Genomic DNA, 10,622 nt, shown 5'->3' with positions numbered 1-10,622 from the left:
AAAACCCTGCTCAGTAGGTAACTTTTTTCGTAGCATGGTTTTCGAGATTCTGACGAACTTTGACCCCGCCTAAATCGACAACGGTTCAACATTGTCCAGTAAAACTCGGGAAAATAGCTTTATTTGCAATAAGGAGTCCACGATAATTTTTTAATGCAAAACTGTGGGGGGTCGAGCACGACCTTTGGGTCATTTGACCGGGAATGACCCTGCAATATAACTAAGGAATTTACTTGCTTATACAGAGTTGTACTCTACCTATGCCACAACATATTATAACTTGATGTAACAGTTTAATTCAAAGTATTTTACTTTGTGCAAGGTTCGGTATACATGGGGACTGTGAGGACAGAGGTTGAAATGCAGTTCATGCTCTGTGACATTCATTTAGAGCAATTCGTCCGGTCTCTAAATAAGCCTAATTATCTTGCGGCAAATTAATAAAATTAACAAAATTCATCAATTAATAAAATTCTTTTTATGGTGCTCCCGGTTGCGCAACACTGAAGAGATATAGGACGAGAATGTGAAGTTAGACACCCTACAAGCGTAGTTTAATTAGCTCGGTCGCCAGACGAGCAACTCTACAAGCGTAACTTAATTCGCCCGGCCCGCATTTTTACCATTACTCCACAGACCTACGGGCAACTGTGTACGTAGTTTGATGGCGTCGTACGTCGTCATATTCCCAAAGAAACGAAGGCCCGTTAAAGTCTCGACGTCTGTAACAGTGGCCATGTGCTTGGTGACGTAGCGCTCCACGTCGTCCTGCAGATGCAAGTGGGATATAGTGCTTTTAATTCCATAAATCCTTTGAAACTTCCGCGGAAACAGAGGCATCGATGAACTTACTATGCAGCTATAAGGCTTGGCAAGGTTTGGAATTAGGAATGCCGCGACATCAAGGTCTGTGTGTTGACACTTCTCAATAGGCTTTTTGGGTCCTTTTAAGCATCGTGTGACAACGAGGAACACGTGAGTGGGAAACGGAACTGTTGTACCGTTCTTTGATGCCCTAAATGAAAAGAATGAAAGAAAGAAAGAAAGAAAGAAAGAAAAAGGAAGGACACATTTAGTGATAACGGCTAAGGAAACTGGAAAAGTAAAATCGAAGTAGAGTTACAAGTGTGTCTGCCTATAGTGTGGCGACATGGTTGCTCGTTTTTTTTTATTGCGTGTTAGCGCCGCGAAGCAACTGTGGCTATGAGCGGCATACAGATGTGGACAGATGGAGAGAGGACAGCAGGCATGGTTGCTCGTGCCGCAGGGTAGGACTGCGGATAATTTCGGCCACCTGGGGTTCTTTTGACGTGCGCCGGGAATCTGTGACACACACGACACTTTATACAGGGTGCGTCACGTAAGACTGACCAGAATTCTCTTAAATTCGTGGATTGTTTTTCTTTCGGAAAAGTCGTTGAATATATCTGTTCCCGATGGCACCTACTCAAAGGTGGTAGTGTATCAGTATAATTAGTGCAGCCGTTAATTAACTTTCATGATCAGTATTTATATTTCGTGAAAATAGGTTGACCACGGAATTGCAAAGTTGTAGGCCTCAATCCTGAGGAGTCTCGTCCGCTAGAAATAAAACCGCAGCACTTTTCTCTGCTCTAGTAAAAAAAAAAAAAAAAATGTTTCGAGCGTTTCGCGGGTTTTGCGGCCGTCTTTTCATGTCCACCTCTCGGTGTGGCCGTCTCTCAAATGACGTCAAACTGTTCCTCAAAACATGGAGCACCCGACTCGGTCGCCTGGAATGGGTGTGAAGGGAAATAGTTATACCATTTTCCAACCTACGTTATCGCTAAAACGCCGCCCAAAAACCGATTGCAAAGTTTCCAGAGCTACCACCCAAGCAGCACAATGTACTGAAAGTCGAGTGCAATAGGGGTGGACCGGGCCTCGGTGGCTCAGTCGGTAGCGTGTTCGCCTTCTGATCCCGAGATCGGGGGTTCGAACCCGGCCGAGGACGCCAGCAACTTGGTGGCAGGGTACAAGTTGCTTAGACACGCCGTCTTCCGCGAGGGACGTTAAATACGGGGTGCCGTGTGATGAGCTTTCATCGCACGTTAAAGAACCCTCAGGTGGGCAAAAGCAATCCACAGACCGACCGCTGTGGCGTCGCTCATGATCTCAGTTGTCTCGCGACGTAAACACCCAATTATTATAATAGGGGTGGACGGTATGTGTCTTATCAACGTCTCTTAGTTTCAAGAGTCTGTTCAAGATCTTCCACCTACCCATCCACCCCTATTGCACTCGACTTTCAGTACATTGTGCTGCTTGGGCAAGAACAACGCAGATATAACAGAAATAAAATCACTGATTCCGCAGATCGATAAGTGTGGTACGTCCTTACAGGCTCTAACAAAACAAAAAATAGAGGTACCGACTGGGACACTAGGAAGTGGGGGTGCTTCATGCTTTGAGGAATGTCATTTGAGAGATGGCGATATCGAGAGGGGGATACAAAAAGAAATCGGCCGCCAGTTTCGCGCAACGCCTCGAAAGTTGTGCATTTTCGCATACTTTGTACTAGAGCACAGAAAAACGCCTGCGGACGAGACTCCTCAGGGGTGATGCCAACAACTTTGCAATTCCGCGGTCAACCTATTTTCACGTATTATAAAGATAAATTATAAAGGTTAATTAACGGCTGCGCTCTGATACACCAGCACTTTTGAGTAGGCCCTGTCGGGAGAAGTGCAAGGGTGCAGGCGAGCTGGTACCTATCGGGAATAGAACAATTCAACGATTTTTCCGAAAGGAAAACAAACGACGAATTGGGCAAATTCTGGTCAGTCTCACGTGATTCAATCCCCTGGTACCCCATAAAACCTGTAATGACTATGTGCGAGCTGGGTTACACTGAAAACATCACAATGTAAATGCATGTCACCCCCAGCGCTGACACAGGAGTGCCCTGTCTTCCATGTGTCCTATTAATGTACATACAGGGTGTCCCAGAAAACGTGTTATTGAATTATAATAAAAAAAACTACACCACCTAGAGTCATGCGGTCAATGGCATTTGTTCTTACTGGGTTTTTGCCACCTCCTCATGTGAATGTCCTGTAACGTAAGTTTAATTATGTAAATTTTTGCGAGCGTAAGTCGGAAATTTGCCTAGTAAAGGTCACTTTTTTACCCCACCAATGTGAAGAGCGTGTCTAATTTAGTGAAATTAATGATAATTGACAGGGATATTCAGGAGCTATCCCAACGGAAAAAATAGCCGAACATCATGCCCTACGGAGGTCGCACAGAATAGCGCACGATGAATTTTTCAGCGCAATCTTTGTCAGTCGGACGAAAGGAGGTTGGAAACCCAGCCCTCCCCGATGTCGCGGAAAGAGATAAAACAGCCACGGCTTATCACGTTCGACTTTCGCTGGGATAATGCTTTCCCTCTCCCAATTTTAGGAACAGTTACTTTTTCTACTATCACTCTCTGGGCTGGCTTCGGAACCTCCTTTCGTTGCACTGAGAGCGATTGCGCTCAAAACGTCACCGCGCACTATGGTCCGGTGCCCCGAAAAGCATATTCGGCTATTTTTTCTGATGGGATAGCTCGTGAATATCACTGTGAATTATCATGGATTTGAGTGAATTCGGCACGCTCTTCATATTGGTGGGGTAAAAAAGTGACATTTACTTGGCAAATTTCCGAGTTCAGTTCGCAAATATTTACATAATTAAACTTGGAGTACATGACATTCACATTAGGAGGTGGCAAAAACCTAATAAGAACAAATGCTGTTGACCGCATGATTCTAGGTAACGTAGTTTTTTTATCATAATTCAATGACACGTTTTCTGGGACACCCTGTATGTTACCACAAGGCTGAAGAGATACTTACAAGATGTCCTTCTGCGATGGCCTCTTACCAGTCCCATGCACGTCGAAGGCAGGTCCAACGACGACATTAATCGAACCGTACTTCTTCTTCCACAAGGAGATTTGTTTGCGCATGTATTGCATTACGGCAAAGGAATGGTTAAAGTAAATGGGCAAAGAATTGGGATTCAGAGACGCTTCCTCCTCGTGTCCGGATGACGATAACTCTATGAACAAGGAGAAGCAACGACACAATTAATCGAGTGCTTTTGGTTGTGAGTGTCACAGTTAGCGACAAGAAGAGCGCGTTGGTGAAATACATCAATGATGTAACCAGAAGAATATTAACAGCCTATACAAGCAACAACAACACAAAACAAAATCAACAGCCTACAGGACTTATATACGCCCTTTGCTTTGATTATGCTGACGTTATTTGGGATCCCCACACTCTAAAAAAAAGGGAGTAACGGGGGAGTAACTGCTCAGTTTTACTCCCCCTTCCCTATAAGTTACTTCATTTAATTTTTGTTACTCCCCACATTCGAAATTTACTCCGTCGCCCAGAATGCTTACTCCCTCCTCTAACTCCATTTTGCTGTGTTACTCCCCGCATTTAAAACTTACTCCTTCGGCTAGAATTCTTACTCACCCTATAAGTTGGCTACTCCATTTTGTTACTGCTACCCTCCCCACTTGGAAGTCACTCCCATGCACTATATTTCCACTCCCCTGTACTCCAACTCTAAACTGCTTACTCCGTCCAGACAATGCTTAACACTCCCTGTGACTGCGGAGACACTTTGCTTCAAGTTTACCAGGGGCTCCGCAAGGATTTTTTTTTTTTAGGGGCAGCAAGCCCTGTCTGGGGTAAGAGTGGAGCCTGATATCAGCAATTAATTAGTCATTTGGCCTGATATCAGTTTAATTCGTAAATGAACACAGATGTAATGAGGGAATTTGCAGAAACCAGTCTGCAAACCTTGCCGAAATGTAAGCCAGAAGCTGGACGGGTATTTGTGCCTCATTCTGAAGTTTGTCATCTCGCAATGGGCAATAATATCTGCTACAGAGATTACGTGAGATAACCTGCAGAGCAAAATGGGTAGTTGGCACCCTTTCAGCTGATGTCGAAAGAAAACAGTCCCTGTAGGCAGCATATTCCATTAAGGGCAATTAATTAGTCCTTTGGCCTGATATCAGTTTAATTTGTAAATGAACACAGATGCAATGAGGGAAATTTGCAGAAATCAGTTCGCGAACATTGCCGAAACGTAAGCCAGAAGCTCTGCATGGCATGACAGTTACATCCCCATAGGGCATTTTATCAACTCCTCTAGTGTGCATTACTGCTATTCCATTTCACAGCATTAATGGGGATCTATAGGGTAATGTCACTGCTGCACGCACAGATCAACATAGATAGGATGAGAAATTACAAAAGAGAGCACTACGTTTTATTTTTAATAAGCACAGAAGGGATGATCCCTATACAGATACACTGTACACTAGATCAGGGCTATAAGTGCACTGAAAACTAGACCCCCCCCCAACATAAATCGTTTAAAATTTTTCTACCTTCTGGTCAGTGGAAACTTTAAGATAATGCCCGAAGACTACGTCGCACCAATTACTGTGAGATGTACTCGATTTACGCATAATCGCCAGTTTAGATGTGTTCCAGCCAAAAATGATTGTTACAAATATTTTCTTTCGCACTGTCCGAGAGTGGAATAGCCTACCAGAAGGCGTTGTGCTATCTCCCACCTGCAATTGCTTCGTTAACAACGTCACTAACGTTCTCTTACGTGGTAATACATGAAATGTATGTTATACTCGTACTTGAAGATGTATCCAAATATGTATGCACGAGATGCGTGTTGAAGTTTTACCTTTGTATAATGCTGCTGTTTGTAATTTCTCTATATTTTGTACCTCCTACTTGGGCCTCCAACGGGCGGCCAGTAGTATTTCTAAATAAATATTTCGGGCAGGGTTCCAGGGGAACTTTACGTGGACGACGAGGATTTCACTTCCGTTTTCCCTGTGTGAAATACACAACCAAAGGTATGATTTCGAGGGTTTGAACCCCCCCCCCCCCCCCCGACACCCCCAATGGCTACGTCACTGGTATACAGGTATAAATTTTGTAGGGACTAAAAACATTTGACAACCATAGCGGAGTGAAAATGCGACACATGGTGCGTTAGCGTTAACGTCTTCGTTATGAGGTCTCCATTTCCCCAGACGGCTAGATTAACGTCGTCGTTGCGCTGTATCTCCAAGTTCTGCAGAGAAATCTTTTTGGCCCCTGTGCAAATTGGAAGAACGCAACAAGACACATGGACGGACTATACACGAGCAGAGTGTATAGGCTCCGTATACTCGATCCTTGTGTCTTGTTGTGTTGCGTTCTCCAAATATGCAGTGTCATATAGTTTCTTAGATCATAGTGTTAGAGCTAAAACTACAGTTCCTTCGTCACTATAGTATCCGTAAACTTCGCCTGCCGACTTGCCTGGTGGAAAGAGGGGCACCTGGTATAGTGGCGATGGTAAGCACGCAATTTTACCATACTCATTGCACGTCGTATCGTTCACTCGGGGATCTCTATGCCACGTGATTTCTTCCCGTGCTTTTGTAGGGCCCTGAAAGCATATCCATAATACTTTAGGTCAATACCATATGTCAGTACTACCGGCCAATAAAACGGCGCACTATTAATTAATATATAAATAGAAAAAGAAGGTAATTAAAAGCGTGACGCACCTGTACCGTGCTGTCGAGTGTAAAGGCATTCCAGACAGGCAGCTTCAAAGTACAGTCGAATGCACTGATGTAATCTTCATTGACGAGAGTGCATGGACCTGGCGAGACGCCGTCGTCGACTGTCACTTGTGGTTCTCCCCATGGCGTATGCTTATTTTTACTTCTGTTCTTCTTTCCTTTCTTGCTGGTTTCCTTCCGTAGCTCCTTCTTAGTGTGGTAAATACCGTGTGAATTAATTACGCGTTAATGAAACAAGTGCTTGCACATCCATAATTGTATACATTACTTTTTTGTGTGGAAAGACTTTCGCAAACTCACACAAAAGGGAAAATAACAACTACGTTCTCTAAAAGGAGAAACGAAATGGAACCCACGGCCGTATTCTAAAACGATCCTTGACTCTACACTCCACCTCGACTCCAATGAACGGAAGAAAGATGCGACCCTGAACTCCAGGAGCCATTGTGCTTCAAGGACACGCCAGCACTACAGTGTAGTGCCCGAGCAAAGCGCAAAGGATTTCCTCAAGTCGAGGAGTAGGTCGAGGGCCGAGTCGAGGACCGAATGCGGCCCTTATCACTGCTCGACAACTGCTTTATTCACCTAGCAGTCTATCAGAGCCTCATGCAAATTTATTTTCGCTGAAGATGGCTCGTTAAGAAGCACTCCGTCGATCACGGGGTCGAAGAGGGGTATCACGGAGAGAGCTGTGTTGGATGGCCCAAAACAGAAAGTAGCTTTATACACAAAATAGCGATTGCTGCTTCGTGGATGAGTTGGTTACTTTCGCTTTCCGTGTTCTCTACTGCTCTCGGCACACCTGTCTGCAATCTCAAAGTCTTGCCGGAGCGGTCTCCTGTTGGCGTACGAGGGAGAAAAAGCAAAATCGACTCCGAGGGGAGACCACAAGACAATAGGGGGCAGTGTGGGCTTTGCAGGCGGCGATGGGGCTCAAGTGCCTCTCATGCTTTACGGTGCTGTGATGCGCGCAAGACTCGGTGGAACTGCACGAAATTTCTTGAATGTTCCATGGAAGCTATGACGCAGCTATAAGCGACTGGCAATAGGGTGGGATGTAATGGTCATTTAGCGATTGTTCACTTGGACCTAGCCGCACTACATTACCTTTACGCTCTTACTTTTCTTGGTACATCCATCCTCCTCAGTTTCATCCGCACGGTTCTTTGGTGCCTCGCATTGCCGCAACGGCACTACAGGATCAGGCTTGGGTGGTTCGGAGGCCGGACTCTCCAGAATGTAGTGGAGCGCCCCGGGAGTGCCGTTGTTGGGTCTCGCGGTAATATTTAGGATTTCTTCACCAGAAAGCGCACATTTTTCAAAACACGCATTACGAAGCTAAGAATCCCACTGCAAGAAGACTTGCCTGCCATCAAACCATACACCTCAACGTTCCTGAATGGCCGGACTGAAACGTTCTGCTTGAAATTCTTTCCGTACGCCAGGAAAAATCCCTACGGGTGAAGGACGAACGAGCGGGTTAATAATGGAATACGTGGTTTACTTCGGAGTCCCTTACCTGCATCAAGGGAAGCATAATGTCGTAACCGTGCAGGCCGCTTGCCTCTTTCACCGTTTTGTTTTCCCTATATACACAAGCAAAACAAACAGAGTAAACTAAAAGCACCGGTGGCATATACTATAGAAACAAAAGTGTTGTTCCTCGAAGTGCCACAGGAGGGCACTAAACGAGGAGCCATAGAATGGGTTTCCGATTGTCATTAGTATAGGGCCCGGAACTTCACCCATTTGCCCAAAAATGCCTAAAACCGCCTAAAAGCGTGTAAATGCGACATTTTCGGGGTTGCCCGTCTCTTTACCGACTCTGTTAAGTTGTGGTCATTTTTAAATTTTTTTATAGATGGCATACCAGCCTTTCTTTCTTTCTTTCTTTCTTTTTTGACGTGCAAGTGCGAGTGGGCCTTTCAGGCTCGTGCCGAGTGCTGTATTTTGCTTTTTCCTTTCTGCGTGCTTGTGCCCTTTGCTCCTTTCTTCAGTTTGGTTTCCTTTAGTACCTCGGTTTTCTAGAATGGGTTCATGTATATTTGAGCAAAATATTTTGCCTCTCTTGGCCTTTCAAGACCATCGAGGGCGGAAAACTAAAAGTATTGTTCAATATAGCGTGGATCATAGGTTGCCTCAGCATTCGTGTACTAGAAGTCAAAGCTTGTACGGTACCGGTACCTGGATGGAGCATTCTGAAATGCCAACGAAGTCAAAGAGCGCGCCAGATTAACGCGCATATTTTTGCATTTGATCGCCTATATTCTGGTGTTTTTGAGGGCCTGAATGTCTGCATATTTCCACGCTTTTTAGCACCGCAACTTCCGGGCCCTAGCTCATTAGACGGCAACAAAAAGAGCACCTCCAAAACTGTTTCTTCCAAAATTGAAAAATTCGAGAGAATTCGGCGCGGCGACGGCAGATTTAGTCAGTGCCGTCCGAAGAGGTCACCAACGCCATCGCAGGCTACCTGATCGCATGCCGTTGCACTTGCACTTTTGCAGGACACTTCCGACGCAATAGACCTCTCCCTGTTTGTAAACAAATGACGTCATAGTGTTCGACAGCGCCACCAATTTGGTAGAGTTGAACCACGCTGGAAGCTAGGGGCGAATAAGGTCTTCGCCAGAAAGCGACGGTCTTGAGGGGATTATGATGGTCCCTGAAAGGGACGCGACCTTGGGTCCTACTTTTCTTCCAATAGGAGGCAGCGAAGAAGTGCCCATTCGTGGAACCCAGCCCTCCACTTCCGATTTGTTTCGGTTTCAGTCTGTCTACCAACGTCATGATGACGTTTCTCAGGTAGAGGTCTATAGGCCATAGGAATGTGGTCTTTCAAAAGAGTACAAAATCTCAAAAGCTTGAATGTAAAGACTTGAACGCGAGACACCGCGAAACAGGCTGAAGAGACCTCCTACATAGCGTATCAACAACAAAGATGATGATGATGATGATGGGGAAGTTGACACCTAGTTGTGGCCCGTTACCTCAAGACCGACGTAACTGCATGAGATACAGCAGTCAGGTTGCCACGCTGACATTCAATGCTTGCAGTGTCACTAGTTTTTTCTGGAGAACGTCATCTGTCCTCTCCTGTCGGAGACGTCCTCCGTCTTTCAGTTTTTGGCCAGAGAAGGAGCAATGATTGACATGCTACTTGCGCACGGCCAAGAATTTAAAACAAAGATGCGTCACTCTTGCAGAGTCTCGTCGGTACACTAACATGCGCAATACGTTTATACTCACTCTACAGTAATGTATCCTTCTGCAAGATCGATGACTATGGGGTCGATGCGGCGGTGATCCGAGTAGTGGTACCTTTTCGGAAGCCACGCTTTTGGGTACGCCACGAACGACTGATTGGCGCATCGCAATCTTTCTATGAGGCTCTCGGATGTAGCTTAAAAGGAAAACGAAACGTCACAATATAGAGACAAACAGAACTGACATGGACATACCTGAAGTGCCTTCCTTGGGAGCCAGACGCGTCCGAGTACCCATTCTGGAACGGTAGTTCGTCAAGTTTGCATACTTATGCAGGTATATCCACTTCCATTCGTCGGAGGATGCCATACCTGGAAGGGGTACATAATGTGTGCTTTGGAACACCATTTGATGTTTGTTTGTGGAATATTTCATGAGCGTCATCGTAAAATCTTGTTAATAAATGCACACACTGAAACGGCGTAGCTAGCGGAACGCTATGGACAGGGCGCGTAAGACAGCGAAAAGGTTTCTTTTTTCGCTGACTCTATTCCGAATATACTTAATACGCGGTGGCACATGCACGTACCCGCTGCGTTAACGGGGGAACCTATACCTCCAATGACAGTAATTGAGAGCAACTGATAACGTTTATTGTAGTCATAAATAAAGATGAATAAACAATCGCTGAATCAGAGCAACATTATGGACAATATGAATATCAAAGTTTAATCGATCACCTAGGTAAATTTTCATCTTACGAGCTTGCTAGTGCCGAGCATATTCATGT

At 45.2% G+C, this 10,622-nt stretch overlaps 1 protein-coding gene across 1 annotated transcript in view; it reads right to left on the bottom strand.

Annotated features, from left to right (window-relative positions):
- Window positions 1-527: 527 nt before the first annotated feature.
- LOC135397502 (venom phosphodiesterase-like) overlaps window positions 528-10,622 on the bottom strand; it is a gene marked incomplete at its 5' end in the record, with an annotated part of 48,228 nt that continues 38,133 nt past the window's right edge. The window contains 10 exons of the mRNA XM_064629106.1: window positions 528-768; window positions 853-1,015; window positions 3,861-4,065; window positions 6,357-6,486; window positions 6,608-6,814; window positions 7,733-7,920; window positions 7,992-8,079; window positions 8,145-8,211; window positions 9,875-10,028; window positions 10,087-10,203. Coding sequence (XP_064485176.1) covers window positions 598-768; window positions 853-1,015; window positions 3,861-4,065; window positions 6,357-6,486; window positions 6,608-6,814; window positions 7,733-7,920; window positions 7,992-8,079; window positions 8,145-8,211; window positions 9,875-10,028; window positions 10,087-10,203 — 1,490 coding nt within the window. The remainder of the gene's footprint in view (window positions 769-852; window positions 1,016-3,860; window positions 4,066-6,356; window positions 6,487-6,607; window positions 6,815-7,732; window positions 7,921-7,991; window positions 8,080-8,144; window positions 8,212-9,874; window positions 10,029-10,086; window positions 10,204-10,622) is intronic.

This window comes from Ornithodoros turicata, chromosome 6 (assembly GCF_037126465.1).
Source record: "Ornithodoros turicata isolate Travis chromosome 6, ASM3712646v1, whole genome shotgun sequence".
Taxonomy (NCBI): Eukaryota; Metazoa; Arthropoda; class Arachnida; order Ixodida; family Argasidae; genus Ornithodoros; species Ornithodoros turicata.
The sequence above is the reverse complement of the archived record's forward strand: the minus strand, read 5'-3'. Positions and strand labels throughout refer to the sequence as shown.